The sequence below is a fragment of the Pygocentrus nattereri genome, chromosome 4 (assembly GCF_015220715.1).
Source record: "Pygocentrus nattereri isolate fPygNat1 chromosome 4, fPygNat1.pri, whole genome shotgun sequence".
Lineage (NCBI taxonomy): Eukaryota > Metazoa > Chordata > Actinopteri > Characiformes > Serrasalmidae > Pygocentrus > Pygocentrus nattereri.
In genome coordinates, this window is record NC_051214.1 from 14,285,289 (window position 1) to 14,307,067 (window position 21,779).

The 21,779-nt window shown below is 38.2% G+C and overlaps 2 protein-coding genes across 5 annotated transcripts in view; both read left to right on the forward strand.

Moving 5' to 3' along the window:
* Positions 1–21,779, forward strand: part of stxbp5a (syntaxin binding protein 5a (tomosyn)) — a 157,553-nt gene that overhangs the window by 79,851 nt on the left and 55,923 nt on the right. For all 4 annotated transcript variants that reach the window (XM_037537997.1, XM_017712994.2, XM_037537996.1 and 1 more), the window contains exons 6-7: positions 3,740–3,803; positions 6,286–6,369. In XM_037537997.1, the coding sequence (XP_037393894.1) occupies positions 3,740–3,803; positions 6,286–6,369 (148 nt within the window). The remainder of the gene's footprint in view (positions 1–3,739; positions 3,804–6,285; positions 6,370–21,779) is intronic.
* On the forward strand, positions 12,534–20,377 carry LOC119263249 (putative uncharacterized protein DDB_G0290521). Its single transcript, XM_037538000.1, has 8 exons — positions 12,534–14,334; positions 14,425–14,596; positions 14,779–15,009; positions 15,788–16,042; positions 17,055–17,120; positions 18,383–18,453; positions 19,962–20,005; positions 20,190–20,377. The coding sequence occupies exons 1-8, from the start codon at positions 14,134–14,136 to the stop codon at positions 20,239–20,241; spliced, it is 1,092 nt and encodes a 363-aa protein (XP_037393897.1). The 5' UTR covers positions 12,534–14,133; the 3' UTR covers positions 20,242–20,377.

Consider the following 21,779-nt stretch of genomic DNA (forward strand, 5'->3'; position numbering starts at 1 on the left):
GTAGACAGGTCTGGACTGCAGGCAGGCCAGTCTAGTACTCGCACTCTTTTACTACAAAGCCACACTGTTGTAACACGTACAGAATGTGACTTGGCATTATCTTGCTGAAATAAGCAGGGACGTCCCTGAAAAAGACGTTGCTTGGATGGCAACATATGTTGCTCCAAAACCTGTATGTACCTTTCAGCATTAATGGTGCCTTCACAGATGTGCAAGTTACCCATGCCATGGGCAGTAACACACCCCCATATCATCAGAGATGCTGGCTTTTGAACTTTGCGCTGGTAACAATCTGGGCAGTACTTTTCCTCTTTGGCCCGGAGGACACGATGTCCATGATTTCTAAAAACAATTTGAAATGTGGACTCGTCATACCACAGGACGCTTTTCCACATTGCGTCAGTCAGATGAGCTTGGGCCCAGAGAAGCTGGCGGCTTTTCTGGGTGGTGTTGATATATGGCTTTCACTTTGCATGGCAGAGTTTTAACTTGCACTTGTAGATAGAGCGACGAACTGTGTTCACTGACAATGGTTTTCTAAAGTGTTCCTGAGCCCATGTTGTAATATCCATTACAGAATGGTGTCAGTTTTTGGTGTCAGTGCCGCATGAGGGATCGAAGGTCACGGGCATTCAATGTTGGTTTTCTGCCTTGCTTGCAGAGATTTCTCCAGATTCTCTGAATCTTTTGATATTATGGACTGTAAATGATGAAATCCCTAAATTCCTTGCCAATGCACATTGAAAAACGTTGTTCTTAAACTGTTGGTCTATTTGCTCACGCAGTTGTTCACAAAGTGGTGAACCTGGCCCATCCTTGCTTATGAATGACTGAGCCTTTCAGGGATGCTCCCTTTATACCCAATCATGACACATGTTTCCAATTAACCTGTTCACCTGTGGAATGTTCCAAACAGGTGTTTTTTGAGCATGCCTCAACTTTGTCACGATTGGCCCCTGCCAGTCTGGTCCATGTGGTCAGGTGGAAACACAGGTGGGAATAATCAAACAAGGGGCCAGACTGCGATCAAAACAAAAAGCACATGGACTAGACCAAAACAAACGCACATGGAAGATGAAAAGGTAAACAAAAAGCACATGGATTGGACTGGGAGGGGCCAATTGTGACAGTATTCTGTTTTTATTTATGTTTTACACAACGTCCCAACTTCATTGGAATTGGGGTTGTATGACCGGTATGGGTTAACGTCCTAAACCTAAAAGCAGGGTCAACAAAACACTTGGTTGAACAAAACAACAAGTTGAATATTACACTTTGTGCACTATATGAGCTTCTCTTACCGCTCATCATCTCTTCATTATTGAGAAACAGCCTAAATGTGAAGTTCACTGGCTGCTTATCAATAGCTGAACTTGTCTGTTTAGAGTGCACTCAGCGAAGTCTCAGTCAATAGCACAGAGTGCACTCAAGAGTGCACAAGTACGGAGTTTGAAAAACTGTTCCTAACTGAAGGACCCCATCTTTGTCCAACTTTGACTCAGTCAGCTCAAATAGATAAAACGAGCAGTTATGTGTGAGGGTGTGATGGAAGAAAGTTCTCATATTCAAGCTTTTCGCTGCTTTCTTGTACTTGTGCCCTTCAAGTGTACCTTACACCATTGATTAATACCTCTGACTAAGCTCCTGTCTTGGATGCGCCCAGCTGAAATGGCCCTATGTAGCTTGCCTGCATGCTGTGTAGTGAGGGCGTGCATCTGTCACTTCCATAGACGTCCAAGGCCGTGCCTAAGACAAGCGAGCTGGCGTGCTGGGCAGAAGCCCACGAGGAACATAGTGACAGGACCTGTGTCTATCAGCTTTATGGACGTTGAACACACCACCTGCTAGGACTTGACCTATTGATTGGCAGGGAGGCATCATGTTATATAATAGAAAGAGAGTGAAATAACGAGAGAGAGCATGATTGATTGCAGGTTGAATATCACACAGCAGAACATATTGTCATTGCTGTCCAAACAAAGCTGCTGTGTGTCTTTGTAATGATGCTGTGTTTGGCATGGGGTGAGCTGTAATTAGACTCTCTGTAGCACACTGTGATAAGTGTGTTTTTTTCTGAATCCTGAATCTATCACACCTCTACCTGATTCCTTGAAATATAATTTAAATTTGTGCACATGGAAACTCCTTAGAACCTAATTTTACATTCAACCTATACATAGGAATGATAAAACCTTTATTTTTATATCAGCATTGTTACATAGAATGCAAATGCAAGAACATAGATAAAAGAATGGGGTTAAATACTGACACCTGTGGTACACCATGGCGAACAAACTCAAGACAAACAAAAGCTGCACTAAGGTTCAAAAGTATAAGAATAGCCTGTAGACACAAGACAGTGGCAGGAGATCATCTGAGATTTTGTCAAAAGCTATTTCAATAATGTGAAGAGTAAAATGAGTAAATAAAATGAATTTCCAAAAGATCATTTGTACACCCACTGCAGCCTTCAGCATTTAACTTAGAAAAGAGTTTTAATATAGTTGAGATTGTAATGGTCATTAAAGGCAGTGCTGGATTTCAAAGCAACCACTGGAAATTTGAGCAATTCGTAAAGCAGACCAATTCTGACCAACACGTTTTTTTAGTGCTGGTGACAAAAAGGGAGAGTTAACAAAGACAGGATTTGAGGACTTCATTAGGAAGTTCAAGCTGGATGTGGAGACATTAGATTTAGTCAGCCTTGGCTGAAAGGGGTAGAAAATGGCATAAATCCAGAAAACTGTAGTTGTTATGAAAGAGTTTGTCATCACAATAATTTAGAGGAAAACTGAATTTTCCTTGTTTTTTGTGATTAGGTTTTGTGCTATGTAAACACCTTTCTTCCTGGACCTTCAAAAACAGGCCACTTTGATCTGGATGCAGTTTAGGTTACCTATTCAATTTGAAGTGATGCAGAGCGTTGTTACTGCAGATACTCTGTAGCAGAGTTATTGGAGTGGGAGAGTTCCTGGCTGTGGGGGAGAAAAATGTTTCGTTACAGCCTTTACATAAATTTAAAGGAATATTCTTCAGACATTTCTGAAGAGTTTATTACAACAAGAGTTTGTTCTACATTTTAGCTCTGACGTCTTGGAAGAAACATGGTATAAGTCAGCCCATCACAGCAGAGGTTGTTTACATATAGCAGTCTTAATGAGTTAGTCACATTAGAATTATTATCCTTTTTCATATGTTAACTGGAAAAAAGCAAGACATAGAATAAAACAGAGAGTAAACCTTTTTTAACTGTGTTAATATCTTTTTAAAGCTACACCATGTAAGGTTTTTTTTGTGTTTAAAGAAGTGGCATACTGAGTCATGTGTTCTGCAGCGAGTTGCCCTGTAAAGTCTAAATAATTTTTTTTGAAATTCAGAGGTCTTGAGTCAGATTTTGTGGATTTGTCTTTACGGATTAACCTCAGATGCAGGCTTAAAACGAAGGTCCAGCTCAATGTTTAGGTATCAAATGCAAAATGAACATTAAATACCTTCTAAATAAATAAGCTCTTCTGGTCAATGTCTAAATGTGTTAGGAAAAGTGTAGATGTAGGTTTTTTGGCTATATGTCTTCTGCAAGGAAGACCATGCTACTCTATTCCAACACCTTATTGGCATGTTGCACACCAATTGCACAAGTGCTTACCTCAGCTACTCTAGAGACCCTAGAGTTTAGCTTCTTGCTAAACAGAGGCTTCTTGCTCATCCCACCCTCTTTCTCTTTTCTCATCTCTTTTAGGTCCTCCAAGGCCCACCCTGGTCCTGTTGTCCACATAAGTGATAACCCAATGGATGAAGGCAAGGTATGTAGGTGGTACTCTTGTTAAAGTACTTAGTGTCTTATTGTGGATACATTCAGAGACAATGGCTTTGTCAACTTTAACTCCTTAAAGTCTCCCCCCAGAGTAGTGGTAACATGTGATTGGCCTCCGTGAGCATGGTAAAATGTGACTACATAAAATAATGACAGTGCTGGCTTTGCTATTGAATGCACTACAACAATCTTAATGGAATTCACATCTCTGAGGGCTTATTATCGATTTGTTTCAATAAAAAGCGACTGAAGCATGAAGCAAATTCCTACTCATATCTGTGCTTGCTCAAAATGGCATTTTGTGAAAATTCAGCAAGAGCATTGAGAGAACACTTTGTTAAAGGAGACAAACCTGTAGATATTGCCATTTTTTGCATAGACATTAAAGTATAACAAATGTTCAAAAAGGAAAGACACAGTGTAGTTGATATGTTTCCCTGAAGCTTTCTCAAAAAACAAGTCTACAACATCCCTACAACACCATTCAAAACCCTTAAAAATCCGTATCTCATCAAAGCCATGCAAAACTCCACAGCATCCTTGCAGTGCTCATTACACTTTAATTTACACATTATTTACAAATTATGTAAAAACTGACTATATTAGAGTAATTATATTTTTGGGTGAATCTGTTCTGTGGTCTAGAAAATGGACAATCAGCCTGTGCCTGTAACATCATTGCACTCTTGCTAGGCACCTAGCTTTTGATAAAGTGGCTTTCGCACATCTCCCCACTTCATCTGAGCGGTACATCAATCCAGCGAAGACTCGCTTAACCCTCAGCAGGCGCTAAAGAAGCTCAGCCACTCCCTACCCACATGGGCACTTTGTTAACTTGTCATCTCTGTCTCTGGATGTCTAAAAATCACAATCAGATAATCGAATTGATTGTAAAGTAAATTATATATTAAAAAGCCCATGCCAAGCAAAACCAAATCTTTCTGTTTAGCTTTGCCTGCTCACGCTCATGTTATACTTTTTTAAATGAGGCACAAATCTGGACAGTAAATCAGAACTAATTTACATATACCAGCAACTAAAATACCCTTGGTTTAATTGTTAGGGCTAAAGAGAGATTGTAAAAATGAATGGTACATAAACCCACAAAAAATGTCATAAGTGGATCTCAGGGGAAGTAGGCCCTTTAAGTTAAATAGATCCACCTTACTTTTCACATGACCACAGTATTGCGAGAACATAGCTAAAATATCCAGTTGGGGAAAAGAAGTGTCATTCATTCGGTTTTGCAAATTCAAAGTCAAGATTTATCATTTTATGTCCAATTAAATGTCTCTGCAGCATTTCTGAGAGAACATAAAGTTTGTAGCAGTCACTGCAGCCAAGTGAAGCTGAAAATATGACAAGAATGGTATTGTTACAAGAATAAACCTCTCAAGAAGGAACAGTGCTTCAAATTATGTTTAAGTGTAGTTTTATAATTATTGTTTGAAAAGTTTTTGAAATCCATGCCCAAATGCCCAAATCCAACTAGATGATGAATTACCAGTTGAACATCACTGGTTGCTGCTAAAAGGCTCACTCTAAAACTGGATTACACTTTATATTCTCTGTATCTGGATATATTCTGCCCTTGTTAGAGTTGGCTGAGCAGGTTAGTGGAGAGCTAACAGGCTAACACTTCAATAATAGAAGACAGACATCAAGTCCAAGGCTCAAAATAAAAATAATGTTACTTGCATATCTGTTACCAGCTTAAAATATCTTTATTAAAGTTATGGCTCACATCAAAATCCAACGTAATGCTGAGCTAACCCCGCTAGCTTGGTGCTTGTACCATATAAGGAGCGCTGTCTTAGCACTGGTTTAAAAAAAAACAAAACAAAACAAAGACTTATGTCTATTAAAAGATTACACAAAACATTGCTATGCAATTGCAAAGGAATGCTGTTACCAAGGTGGCAGGCACATGGCTTGCAATGGTTCAATGGTATTGCACGGACCTGACTGAGTGAACAAAATACAAAAATTGAAAAAAGTATGAATAAATATTTACATTTTTGTTTATTCCCACATTTCTGTCATGTCAAGATGTTATTAGCATTTCATATATTTAATATGTAAAATCTGTTTACACTTCACAGGAAGTTCTGTCTATAAGCCACTCAAAGCAACATGGGGCACATGACTAAGGTGGATAAATATAATAAGAATATATTAAGAATATAATACGAATATATAAGAGTACATATCTATAAGAGTTTGAGTGCAAATATGGGATTAGCTTTTTGTTTAATAATAATAATTACGTATCACTTCATTTTTTGCAGACGGTCACAAAGTCACCCACAGTTCATGTTCAAGGAAAAGCTCTGACCCATAAAATCTCTTTCAGCCCAGCCATATTTCTGATCTGTAATCTGTAATCCTTGTGCAGGTCAGAATCCAACTCAGTGACAACCTCTTTTTCCCCTCTCTTTCTCTCTGCCTGTCGCTGTCCTTACCTTTCCCAGCTCATAATAGGATTTGAGTCTGGCATCGTGGTGTTGTGGGATTTGAAATCAAAGAAGGCTGACTACCGCTACACTTATGACGAGGTGAGTACAGCCTTTCTACTGCTTCTTCTCTCAGGCATGCGATAGCGACAGTATTACGGATATGAGAAAGCACAGATCAAATATTCATGAAGGGGGCTGATATAAATAGGTGAGAGAGACTGCCGAGGGTTCTTTGGCTTTGCATGCGTGTTGTTTGGCTTTGGAAGATGACATCAAAGAGAATCATCATCTCAGGAGGAAAGATGTTTGTGGAAATGGACGTAAGTAATATGTTCTGTGTGTTTTGTCATCTGAGTCATCCATCCATATGTTCGTCAATTCATCTACAGTGGGCATTGTAGTCAAATTTGATATTTGAATTAGACATTATTTAAAAAATGAACAAAGAGACAATATACGAGACTATTACTATGGGCCTAAACCATCCATAAAAATCCATAAAAGGTGAAATAGCTAGCATTACTAACCTAGTCACATTATATTTCACTTGATTTAAAAAAGCTAGTTAGCTGCTGAGTGGTGCAACCATCTAAGCATTGGCCCCCTCATCAGGAGATTGTGAGTTCTATCGTTGGTGATACTACAGCCATCTGTAGCCGGGAGTCCAAGAGAGCACAATTAGCCTCACTTTCTCTTGGTGGGTAGGATGGCCCCCCTTCTCCCCCATCACTCAACGTGATTATTGTTATTGTTTTTAGGAAGCTTTTCTCCGCTGCTTCCTATGTGCTATAGCTGTGCTTTGTAGACGTTTTGGCAGTGTGCAGCTTCTCCTCTGGTAGTAATATTTCTATGAATCTTTCTTTGGGCTAAACAGATAGGAAACTCTGAACAAAACATGAAATGTAAGTTCTACACTTCCCTCATCATTTTGAATGGGATATTTGATAAATATGGCTAGCACAATCCTTTTCATCAGTTCTACTGGGTGGATTATTAACATGCATCTCAAGAAGTCCTACAAGAGGCCAGAGTCAAAGTGCTGCTCCCGTTTAAGCAGATTTGATGACTTTAGTCAACAGTAGCAGTCAGCTTACATTAGTCATTACATTCTGCATGTTATGCCCGAGGCAGAGTGGTGCACAAGGGAATTTAACTAAACACACACACACACACACACACACACACACACACACACACACACACACACAGTCAAATCAAATCCATCCTTCTTTCTCTTGCTCTTTCTCTATTTCTTACCCCATCTCTCTCTTCTGCTTCTCCTTCTTATATCCTCCTACTCTCTCCTTTTTTCTCTCCTCCATCTTTCCCTCTGTCTCTCAGACTCATTGTGTGTTGCATGTGTTAATTTCTCAGGAGAGAACTCATCGCTGCTTTGATGAATGGCTCAGGCTCTATAGACATCTGATGTATCCCTCTGCTCATTTACCCTGATTGATTAATGTTGCAGAGAGATAAATGTCCCACAATTCACAGCTCCACGCCCAAACTCCAGGGCATCAAGGTGCTATTTTGAGCTCAGCTTGAAACCAGAAAACACAGTTTGCTTCTGTCACCACTGCCATGGTCTTTCTCTGGCTACTCTCTGAAGAGTTCACCTGCAAAATATCTTATGTCACTGTAAGGTCATCAAACTGTCTGTTACTGTTAATGTTGTTATCTTTTAAGAGTGCAACAAATGATTATTGCTAATCGATTAACTGTTGCTTAGTTAATCAGCTAATTGAAAACGCCTTTAGTCATAACCATCATGCATAGCGCAACAAAATACAAAAAACATATATGCAGTAATTTTTACTGAAAAGATTTGTACTCTGCAAAATATTTGATGTGGCCATCATTTTGCCTGTAGCAGCGTGACAAATTTCAATATAGTACTGCTTACAGCACTTCTTGTAGTGTATGAATGTCTGAGTAACTATGTGAACATTACAGAGTATAAGAGTACATTTGCTTTTAAGTAAACTTTGTCAGCTAATCGTTGCAGCCTTATTATTATTATTATTATTATTATTATTATTATTATTATTATTATTATCCAGAATTAGAGGTTTAGTAAAATTTGAAGAAGGATATTGTCTATTTTAGGGCTGGAAATGTAGGCGGTTTAAAAAAAAAATCTTGGGACAGCGATTAATCGATTATTCAGATTATGAATCACTACATTACCAAATAACTTTTATGGAGCTTTTAGCTTTTAAAATTAGCACAAATTTGTTTTATGAATTTGCTAACTGACATTGCAGACTGTATAGATGAACTTTACTGCTAATACAAAAGATAAAAATACTCCAGTAGCTATATTTTTCCTGTCAAAGTTTATAACCAAGGATGTGCAAAGTAAGAGCAATAAAATATAGCAAAACTAAATAATTTTTCTTTAATCAATAAAAAATATCTAAATGTAAATGTAACATTAAAACAGTGCAATTTGTTTTCTGTGCTTTGCGTCTGTCTACATTTTGCTGCAACTGAATTTAAAATCACAGGTCTTTATTGAAAGTCAGAACATCTCTATGTGCACCTGTCTGTCAGAAGAGATGCGCTCTGATGGAGCAGATGGAAAGTGGCGAATGTTTTGTGGTAAACCTCTTTATGAACAGTTTAATTTGAAGGAATTGTGTAAACGCTTCATTTCAACGGCAACCCTTTGTCCAACCCTTTGTGTTCACGGAGAGCTACCTCTTTAAACTGTTAGCGAGTGCTGCTAAACGTTCACGGAGAACGGAAACCTGTTTGGAAACGCCCTCCTAACGCTATGTTTACCGAATTTGTGTTTAAAACTGTAAGCGTTATCTGGAAAGTGGACAGGGTCGCTTTGAATAGTTACTTGCTTCTCTGTTCCAACTCCGTTAATGATTGCAGAGAACCTGCAATTCGAAATACAAATTTTACAGTTCAGCTCACAACATGAATTACGGCGGCTTTTAACGTTAGCTAACTAACTAGTTTGCTAGCGCAACCATTGCCGCGTCCCAAACCACACACTTCTGTACTTGACACACTACACTAATGAGTGTATTTCTAATGGTATATGCTCTATTTTTACACACTTTCTAGTAAGCTAGAATGCTATTTGGGACGGGGAGTATTTTACCGCCATGACTCTTCTTCCAGTGAGCCGACAAGTTTCCTCCTCAGATAGTCCTACATGTTATGTTCAGCTTTACATTTTGCACAACTGACAACTTTTTCCCCTAAGTTTAGCTCGCGAACTTTTAGGATTTTGTTCTTGACGCTGCCATTGTGCTGTTGTTAAGTCCCCAGTAAGCATTAAGCATAAATGTCAAAACGTTTCTAGTGAGCGCGAGAAAGACATGCAATGACAACACCAACCAATCGACTACTAAAGTAGTTGGTAGCTAATTTGGTCGTCAATTTTAGCGAAGTCGAATAATCATTGCACCCCGGATAGAGTCTCAGCCCTACTGCGTTTATTTGTGGGCTTTTACTTAATTAAATTGATTAGTGAGATCTGAAGCGTAAAGTTAGCCGCACTCTGGCAAGGCAAATTGATATACATGGGTAGATGGAGACTCTTCAAGGAGGAAAGTTGGCAAGAGGACTGGGAATCATATAGACAGATGGAGGGTCATTCTGGTGCTGGTGGCATATATGTGTGTGTGGTGATAAATATAAGGTAAATGAGGTTTGCACTGATCACTGTACTGCCCTGATGGAGGAGCTAGCCACCTAATGAAACCCACCTAGAGTTATTCATCCTTCTGTTTCCTCTCTGAACAATCCATCTAGTCCCCGCCATCTGGTCATTACCTAAGCTTATAGAAAGTGCTGCATAAATTAGCAATGAGTTACAATTCTCAGTGGAATTTTGTTTCCATCAGCAAGGGCTTTCATTATTCAACTTCGTCCTTGTCACAAAATGACTGAAAGAGTAAAATGTGAAAAATTGAATTATTTCACCACTTAAATCTTTAGCGCAAATGTCTTTTTCCCTCTCAGAACTACATATGACATATTAACATTTTGACCTGTTTTTTTATTGTAGTTACTGAATAATAATTCATATGATTATGAAGCAGAATAAGCAGAATAGTAAGCCTAGGGTTAAAGGGAGTTACTATGACATATTAACATTTTGACCTGTTTTTTTTATTGTAGTTACTGAATAATAATTCATATGATTATGAAGCAGAATAAGCAGAATAGTAAGCCTAGGGTTAAAGGGAGTTAAATCCATCCATCCATTTTCTAAGCCGCTTCTCCGTCAGGGTCGCGGGGGGGTGCTGGAGCCTACCCCAGCAGTCTTCGGGCGGAAGGCAGGATACACCCTGGACAGGTCGCCAGTCCATTGCAGGGCAGACAGACAGACACAGACAGTCACTCACACCCAGGGGCAATTTAGCATGTCCAATTGGCCTGACTGCATGTCTTTGGACTGTGGGAGGAAACCCACGCAGACACGGGGAGAACATGCAAACTCCACACAGAGAGGACCCTGGTTGCCTGGCCGGGGAATCGAACCCAGGCCCTCCTCGCTGTGAGGCGACAGCGCTACCCACCACGCCACCGTGCTGCCCGGGAGTTAAATCTGACTTGGATAAATTGGATGTGAATGTATCAAAATTTTCATGTCCAAAATATTTGTTATTTTGTTAAGCACAGTGTGAATTTTAAACAATCTTAATATCAAAACTTAATCCCACTAAACATGTCCTACTTACTGACCATTATAAAACATGTAGTTTCAGTCCTGAAATTTGATTAGCTGAGCAATGTTTTCCAAGTCCATTTACACACATCTGACCTGCTCACAGCAGTTGAATTTGCTGTTTTTTTGATCACATGGAGTTAACTGATATTGATAAGTGGGACCATGTATCAGTGACAGCCCTTGACACTACTACGTATAACTTATGTAAAAACACAGTTTTGTTTGAGATTGAGTTTTTTTAATGATACTTGATGACAATGATATTTATACTGCCTCCTCTATTCTTCAAAATCCATTCAAGTGAGATGAGGCTCAGTCTAGCCCTGGAAATAGAGCTGGTGGGGCACTTGGGTTGTACAAGATTCATTGCTCTTGGGCGTCCCTCTGGTACAGTACCAGTTACCTTTGGTTTGGCTGAGTAATTCCGACCTGTCATGCATCACCACAGCTCTGTAAATCTTGCTCGAAATTAAGCGAACACCATCCAAATATTATGTCTGCACTGAAAGCTTTTAAGAATTTTGTACACGAAGTTTTTTTTTCCAGTGATGCTGCTTTTGGGAAAAAAAACGCTAGGTTTGTTTTTGTCTGAGGCGTGATTACGCAGTCTCTTGACAGTAATTAAAATTAAATGAAGTTTATTTCATGTTTATATTGTTGTTTTATGTGTGTGTCCTTGAACCATAGTATGTCAGTGCACAGGCCTACTTGTCATATTGTAGCTTGCCCTACCCATGATAAAATCACTGTAAAGCAAGGCCACACATGGCGTATTGCTTTGTACTGGTATACATTCTACAGTTACTGAACATTCTAGAATGCACACTAAGCAAGGAGGACTGTTTTGTCATACTGTTTTAAAAGGCCATATGTATGAAAGGTACTTAGTGTGAGACTGTATATGTGGTGTTGAGTTGTGTGTTGCTGTGGATTAGTGTAGATTAGCAGAGTGAGAGTGAGTTAATGCAACCCGGTCTCACTCCCTATGCGTATGAAATCGTACGCAAAACTAAACACTGGGATGCGTACTCATGCGTACGCAGAGAGCTGCGTACAAATGATACGCCGCTGTCAAATACATGTAAATACTCGCCGATTCCCGACAAATCGATCCCTAGGCTATATTTAGGTGTCCAAACTGATCGTAGTATCTACTCTGTACAGTATATTAACGCAAACGCTAAAAAAAGATGAGACATTTGACGTTTTACGAGTTGAGAGAGAGAGACATAGAGAGAGATGCACTTACTGAGCGAATGCCTAGAATACAGTGGGATTCGGTCAGAATTCTTCACTAAAAAGACCAACATAATCGCTTTATTAAAACCCTTCCTGAGCAATGATGTCTGAGGTAAATATAAGCGTGCTATACACTGGAGCACAGTATGTTCAGGCCTGCCACAGAGTAAGGGACGGAGATACACACCAATGAGCACACACGTTATTATTAATTAATAATAATAATAGTATTAATATTAGTAATTAATATATTATTCATAATTCTGTTATTAATTAATAAACTATGAGAGTTTAATAGTTTCATAGTTTAGGGTTTGTTCGGTTTGTTTTTGGCTACTTTTTTGTGATGTGTGGAGACAAACGTAATTTTCACCTAAACGTATTCCTTCTTTTATTCTCTGTTTCTGGTTCTTCTCAGGTTCTGATATGCCTAAATGAACTGATTAGTATCCAAGCTCAAATAATGATGGATTTTACATCTTCAGAAGTGATGTGCGAGGTTGCCAATTTAACAAAGGAATTTACTTTTAGTCATTCTTGTTCGTTTTAGTTAACCTCACTTGTAACAGGAATTCATTCATAATAGACCACGTATGGAAACATCCCAATATATGTATGTATTTAGTTAACAAGAATGTGCTCAGACAAAGACTCTTACTGTGAAGTTCTGGTTGCATTGGTAAGGTTGCTATCCAATTTGAGCGCGATTGCGACCATCGATATCAAGGTTTTGAAGCAAAGATCGTTTAAGGGAGGGTCTAAGTTAGGGCACTACATTTCATACAGCCTCATTTATGAAAGCTAATGCATTGAAGTGAAAGTGAGCGCCCCCCATCTTTCGGACTGTGTGCACTTCCGCCCGATCCTCTGGACACGGAACCACAGCTCGCTTTTCCCTCCACACGGTGAGTGTGTAAGCAGTCCGGTGCTTAACTTGACTTCGTTTTAATAACAGACACATGCAATTCTGAATACATTAACAGTTTTTTTTCATTAATATAAACTTAAATAAAATGCAATATTAAGTAGGAGCTCGGTTTAACATCCCAAGAGTATAAGACAAATGTGCACAGTCTGGTCATGCTGCTAGCTAAACTAGTAAACTAGCTTAGATTAGCTAGCATGCCTTTAATAAACTTGAGATTTTAATCACTCTTCCTTTTGTAAGTATCGCAATTTCTATAAAGTTATGTTGCCCTGTGCACCATGTAGTAGTTTACTTTTGACATGCTAAGAATGCGTGTCGGTGTTTAACAGGTGAAAATGTTCTTTGCTAGCTAGCATTAGAGCTGGCCTAACTAGAGCATGTGCCTAATATGTATACCTAAATAATCCACAGGTCTACACTAACATTACTCAAACTGTATGTCCATTAATGAATGATATAGAAATGACATTACAGCTAGAGCTGGTTGATATGTGAATTGTGAAAACATGAGTAAGAAGTTTTCATGATACGTGGTAGTATTTAATAAATGAGTTAAAATATTTTCAGAGTATAAACGCACAATGATATTTTTTTAAACATTTCACACACTGTGCTCTACCAAATCTAGTTGGAGAGGCCTAATTACTTTTATTACTGACAGTATCTGCAATATGCTCCGAAAAATTATATGGTAACATTAAATGTTTTGACATCTATTTTTTTCTTTTCACAGACCTTTCAGATCCCTCCTCACATCCATCTATCTCTCTATCCTTTATAGCGACCCAACGACACTTTTAAGAGCCACTCGTCTGTCTGTCTATCCATACATCCGTTTATAATCTGATTATAGATAATCAATTTGTCTATCTACCTATCTGTTTGTCTATCTATATATCTATCTGTCTATCTCTCTATCTACTTACCTACCTACCTCTCTGTCGTTCTACCTTTTTGGCTTTCTTTCTGGCTGTTCATCTGTCTGTCTGGCTGACTGGATACCATGCCAGGTTCAACCCAAAAGACCTGCCAGTCATGCAAGGCACAAATAAATGTTGGCTGTAAACACTGCAAGCTGTGTGGGGCTTCTCAGCCCCAGAAAGTGAAATTGCAGCAGGCCAAAGACAAAGCATCAAAGGAATGGGCCCAAAAAATGTTGAATGGAAGAAACACCTCAAAGCTGATAAATTCCACCAATCTTCTAGTAAGTTAACTAATAATAACTAATCACATGGACTGTTTACATACATGGGTTTTGTAATACTACTAATATGTACTTATTGTTAACTTACAGCTCCACAAGTTTCACATGTTGGGTTATTACCCCCTTCTTCTTCTTGGGAGGAGGAAGACGAGGCAGGCCACAAATTTTAGGGCAGATGTTTTTTATCCTCAGCAGTTTTCTTCAGAAATGGAGAGGACATCAATTTCTACAATTCGTTTGCTGTATGAAGGTCTTCTAAAAGGCATGTTGAAATTAAGTGCATTGAGTATTTCACTCATTCATTTTCTGTGTCTCTCATATCTGCTTATCAAATCAGGAGGAATGAATGTTAATATGTCCTTCAAAGGACTGTAATTACTATAACATTACATTATAATAGTGTGGTATTATAATAACATTATAGTAATGTTTTTCTTCACGTAGTGGCTCTTAATCCAGAAGCCAACCCCAACTCTTCAAATGCTCCTGAGACCAACACCAGCTCTGCCCATACTCCTGAGACCAACACCAGCTTTTCACATGCTCCTGAGACCAACTTCAGCTGTTCAGATGGTCCTACAGAGAACCCCAGCTCTTCAGTTGCTCCCCTTCATACTGAACCTACATACACCTTAATTCTTACTCCTGTTACATCTGAAAAGGAAAATTCCACAGGTGAGACCCTTGCAAGCAAAGAACACAAAAGTTCCTGTCAGATGGTAATATTCACTATTATTACTCTTTCAGTTTATTACATTGAACTGTTAATGGTGTATCACTACGCTCATAAATGTGTTTTATATTTGTGTATTTACACAGTCATTTATACATTGTTTATAGATACATACAGATTAGTCACAAATTTAAGCAATAAACAATAAAAATGTTCATTTGTAAGGTGATCCCAAGCTGCTAGAAAAGTTTATTGCCCCTTGGCATAGATGCAACCACCTTTATAATCCAGTGATTATTCTGGTCAAAATGCATCATTCATGTATGTCTCTTAACTAAAATCAGTCCTTCTGAGAGTGAAAGCAAGTACCAAAAAATAATGCTTAACATTCACTGAATGTGTTTGCGGGTCCAGAATTCTATTTCTCACTCATATAACATAATTTATTAAGGTTTCTATAAAGTAACTGAGTTAGAACATAGATGTTCGTGAAGGCTACATTAACTGGACTTTTTATCTTACGCACTTACTATATGGGCAATAGGCCGACACAATTAATTTTTTATCTTTGTTGGTCCAGTATTGTTCCCTTTCTGTTAATGGAAATAGAAGAGGTTTGCTGATAAATTGTGCAGCACAATCTACACAACGGTCAATTACTGTAAACTTGTAAAATATATTGGCGATGTACTTGGCACCATGAATGAAACACGAGAGGTTTGTATTATCGGTCATGCATTCTGTGGAACTGTAGTTAATAAAATATTTTCCTCAACTTAGTGGTTCTTAATCTGGAAGTCAACCCCAGCTCTTCAGATGATCCTGAGACCAGCCCCATCTGTTCAGATGCTCCTGAGACCAGCCCCTTCTCTTCAGATGGTCCTGAGGCTAGCCCCAGCTTTTCAGCTCCTCCTGAGCCCCGCAGCAGCTCTTTAGATGAACTCAATCCAATTCTCTCCCCTGTTACATCTGGAAATGGGAATTCCACAGACAAGTACCCCTGCAAGAAAAGAACACAAGAAGTAACACCAAATGGTAAATTATTAGCTTCACTATACTTTTTAAGGTTATTGCATTGAACTGTAATCAGTCATTATGCAATAATACGACAGACAAAACAATCTAAGATTACATTTTCACTTTCAGCAGAGAGTTAGCAAAAACAGCTAGCCTCTTGTTTACCATGAAAACTTGATAGTCTGTTTAGTTGTTGAACAATGGCACCCATGCCCATCATTTGCCTATTAAGCAACTGACACCCGCAATGCAGACCTAGCCGTGTTTAAATATCCCATAAACTAGTAAAGTAGATGAATGAAACGTTTGTCAAATCGTCAAACAATTAGCACCCACATCGGTACAGTTAATAAAACTATTGTATCATTGGAAACAAATCTAACCTTTATTAGATTCGTATTTGTGTAATCATAATTTTATGTATGTATCTGTAATGTATATGTATATTCAAATAATAATTCTGATGAAGAAATAATGTTGTTATATTTGTCATTGTTTCAGATCACTCTTATTGAACTGCGAATGAAAATAAGTATTAGATTCCTTAACATTCACTGAAGGAACCAGCAGGTTCAGACTTGTAGTCTTCCCTCCTTAAACTTTATAATACCTTGGTTGTTTTGCATTGTTTTCTATGTAGCAACTGAACAACAATGACAGTGCAAGTGAGACAGTAGTTTCTCCAGGTTGGAACCACATGGGTGACCATGTGGTTTATTTGAGACATGAATAGAACACTGAGATGAAATGTGTTTATATGGCCTACTTGTTTTGAACTCATATGAAGCAGAAATAAAATGCAGGGTAACAATACATGTAAAAAAAATATTTAACACTACTATTTAGACTAATTTTATGTGTAGTTATATAGATGCATAGTTATATAGTTTGCCTGTTTACTTCTAAATAAGAGTTGTGTTGATGTCTTCACTCAGCCAGAATGCATTGATGTCACAACTCAGCCAGCTTGTGCTGCAGCGAAAATTTTGATGTCACAGCTCTAACTACTAATATGTTTTCTTTCATCTAGTGTCCAGCTCGACATTTAATCGTACTTTTCCCTGCAAGAAAAGAAGAATAAAGATCAACCCAAGTGGTAAAATCATATTCTCACAATCTGGGGTTCTATTGGGTTCATCTATTTAATTGAATTGATGTATAACTGAAATTGTAATTATTTTTACCTAGACTAGTTTATTTGATTATATTAAGAAGAATGTAATATTTCAGAAATATTTTCTCAGGTGCCTGAAACATTTGCATAGTACCAAATACTGGTGCATGCAGCTCAAAAATTATAATTTCATCAAAAAGTTCATTTATTTCAGTAATTCAGTTCAAAAAGTGAAACTTATATATTGTATAGATACATGACAAACATAGTGATCTATTTCAAGTGTTTTTCTTTTAATGTTGGTAATTCTGGCTTACAGTCAATGAAAACCCAAAAGTCATTACCTTAAAAAATTAGAATATTATATAAGACCAATTTTTAAAAAGATTTTTAATACAGAAATGACTACTGAAAAGTATGTACAGTATATGCACTCAACACTTGGTCAGGGCTCTTTTTGCATGAATTACTGCATCAGTGCGGCGTGTCATGGAGGCGATCAGTCTGTGGCACTGCTGAAGTGTTATGGAAGACCAGGTTGCTTTGATGGCTGCCCAAACCATCACTGATTGTGGAAACTTCACACTAGACCTCAAGCAGCTTGGATTGTATGCCTCTACACTCTTCCTCCAGACTCTGGGACCTTGATTTCCAAATGAAATGCAACATTTACTTTTAGCTGAAAACAAGACCTTGGACCACTGAGCAGCAGTCCAGTCCTTTTTGTCTGTGAACTGCCAGCTTCTTTAGCAATGACCTTTTGTGGCTTACCCATCCTTGTGGAGGGTGTCAACGACTGCCTTCTGGACATCTGTCAAGTCAGCAGTCTTTCCCATGCTAGTGTAGCCTATTGAACCAGACTAAGGGACCGCTTTAAAGGCTTAGAAAACCTTAATTTTCTGAGATAATAACGTTTGGGTTTTCATTGACTGTAAGCCATGAACATCAACATTAAAAGAAATAAACGCCTGAAATAGATCACTACGTTTGTCTATCTATACAATATATGGCTTACACTTTTTGAATTGAATTACTGAAATAAATCAACTTTATGATGAAATTCTAATTTATTGAGATGCACCTGTACATTACAAACACTGGATATCTGGTAGGTTTACAGCAAAAGGTTGGCCCTGAGTACTAGAACCACTGCATTATAGGACATTGCTTTAATTAATCTAAATATATGACTACATACATTAACAAAGCTGGTCATAATGAAATTTGTACTGTTTGTACTTTAGAATGCCCTGTCCACACTATGGCTGACACCTACCCAGTCCAAAAAATTTTATCACAGAGGGTATCAAAAGAGGTGAGTGATCATTGTTTCAGTGTATAAGATAAGATAACACTTTATTAATCCTGAAGGAAATTGCAGATCCTGAAGGAAATTCATCTTTTGAATGCAAACTGAGATAAAGGGTCCTATTTTTATGATGTGTTAGGATAAACACATGCACAGTGGGAAAAAATATAGGCTATATTCCAAAATGAATGTCTCATCGTCACAAATCATCTACGTATCCAATCCAAGAACACATTAAAAGTAATTCAGCTCTGACTTAAGACTCAGTTCTACCCTGGTATAAACATGTTTAAAGCTACAGGTGTTCTCTGAATGTCTGGTACACCAAACACCCTGATGAGGTAAAATATTATGACCACATGCCTTATATGCTGTTGACCATATGCCGCATGCCACCACAGTAGCTCCAACATGCTGAGGCAAGGCCTCTGAAGGTGCTCCGTGGTATACGGTACCCAGACATTAACTGCAAATCCTTTGCATCCTGTAAGTTGCAAAGTAGAGCTGCTGGATAGGACCTGCTGTTGCAGTACATCACAAATGCTTAATGTGATGTCACAAATGATTAAGCACAGATGCTTAATCTGCTTAAGATCTGGAGGTCAGGGAACTCTTTTGCATGTTCCTCAAACCGTTCCCAAACGGTGTGCAGTGTGGCAGGATGCATTATTAGGAGTCATCCTGAAAGATATCACTGCCATCAGGGAACCTGTACCTGACCCATAACAATGTTTAGGGAGGTGGAATGTGTCAAATTGAGCAACCCTCAGACAACCTTCTTTCATTGTTCCAAGGTATGATTCTCATGACGCATTGTGGGCGCATGGGACAAGCCTGGACACTCTGACAGGACTTTAGCTACAGCTAAACAGCCACATATAAGATAAGATAGCCTTTTATTATCCCACAGGGGTAAATTTGCAGCAAGGTGCAATACATTGTGTAGCTAGTATTAAATGTTTTTTTTTTTTTATTATTATTTGTGACCCAGTAGCCCAGACAATATAGCCTTCATTGTCTCATCAATGAGCTTTGAGCACCCAACACCTTCTTGCAGGTTTGTGATTTGCCATTTCTGAGATGCTCCAGATGCCCAGGCTTCTGATGATTTGGTCACTCAGGTCTTCAATCTTGCCGATTTCTCCCTAGAACCAACATGCTGACTATGAGAAGCAACTGTTCAGTTGTAATGTATCACAAACCTTGACATGCGTCACTGTCATAATATCGGTGTTTGCTTCATCTGTGAGTGGTCATAATGTTTTTTACTTTGAGGTGTATAAATCTTGTGATTTTATGATGAGTATTATCTTGAAACTGATGCTGTTTATTGTTCTGTCTTTGAGATGACAATATTTGTAGCCAAGTCCTAGACTGAATGAAACCACTGTGGTATTGTGTGTCGATTCAGCATAATGTCTTAGAAGATGTTGTGGTGTATTTGTAGCGAGACCAGGTCAGTAACACTGTAATTGGACTGTGGAGTGTAATGAATAATTTATATTTCATCATAGGGCACAAAAGAGGTCAAAGTCCGTTGGCAGCAGTGTTCTGGGTGGTATGTGAACTTTGTCATTTGTGATTTAATTCTGAAATTAAAATGTGAAAGTTTATGTACTTACATAAGCAAGTCACTGCGGAGGATAGAGAGGATTACAAGGCTCATTTCTATTCACACTCCGATTTATAAGAATGTATTTTACGTAATGTGATGCCTTATATTTTGTTTTCTTTTTTTGCAGTGGCATCAAGTGGAAAGACACATGGGAGCCTTTCAACGAGATATTCCCGTAGTAATGATTTGAAATAATACTCTAAATTATTCATTTTGGAATTTTGATGTTTAGCATAACTATTTCTAGGTGATGTGTTATTTATTCATCATTACCCTTGTCATTCATAAGGTTATTATTGTTCAATAAAGATATTGTGCAACATCTTAAAACAATACTTGTATGTGGAATTAAAGTGTTTACCCCACACACCTTTTCTTTACCTACATATCACTTAAAATTGATATAATATTGTAAAACTTCATGTTGTATTTCTAATTGTTCTTAACTTGTAGCACCACATTCTCAGAATCAGTCATGTTTGCAATTTCAGTGATACACTATATTGTCTGTTTTGCCAAAAGTAACAATCAAAACTTTTGGTCATACAATTACCTGCAGAAAGCTCTGGGGCATTGTTGGGTCATTATCACTTATTTTATTGATTAGTCAGTCACATGCTTACACCAACATTAGATTTGTAATGATTTTCACTTATTCTAAAACATCATTATACTTTAAAATTAATGGTTGGGTTATTTTTGTACCATGAAGTGTATTGCGCAGGTTTATAGACATGGCCCTGTTCTACACTGGCTGTGTACTTCAACATAAACGATAAAGTTGTGTAATGATAAAAACAGATCAGTAACACGATTGGATATAAAAGAGCATCCCAGAGTTTCAGAAGTAAATAAGGAAATCATGGACATGGATCATCATCCGGGCTAGAGGAGGAGAGGGACCATCTGGTTTGTCATCGGAACACAAAAGGCCAGCATGCATGGTGGTATGTGGTAGAGGGCTAAGTGGATAAGTGCATATGGCATTTGGCATTGTGCACAGTTTGGCAACGACAAATGACATTTGATGCATTGTGAAAGGAAAAATAGGACAAAGGACACCCCAAACCATTCATGTATATACCTGTGCCCTTGTAATTCAGGGTGTGAGTTTGAAGAGGATTGGAGAAAGTCAAAAATTTGGTCCAAAGGGTTTTTTTGGACCAAAATTTTGACTTTCTCCAATCCTCTTCAAACTCACACTCTGACTTAGGGAGACCCAAACTTGGACTGTGCTGGTCTTATTTTCAATGTAGGTCACTCCAAAGCAGAGATCTCATAATCCCAATTCCAATCTACTCAAGTCACCAAAATAGGTGGGTTTTGTACAGTAGAATTTTACAACTCTGAAGACATATATGGCTTCAGTGAAACATGTACTATGTTAATTAATGCTTAGTTTGTGAGTTTTAAGCTCATTTCTTAAAATAAACTAGCATCCCATTTCTTGATCCTACTTCACATCTATATGACATAGTTCAAATAGGTGTGAATTTGCATCCCAATTGACATTATTTGACACAGTTCATATAGATGTGAATTTGCATCCCACTCACAAAGAATGTTCATGTGGGCAGGCCCTTGTTGCTAGGTGCTTGTAACAATGGACTAACCATGTATATATAGTGAAGAGTAACACTCTATGAGGGGGTGCAGCTACCTCCATCCATTGGCCCGCACCACCCAAATCCATATTACATTATGATATATGATGTAA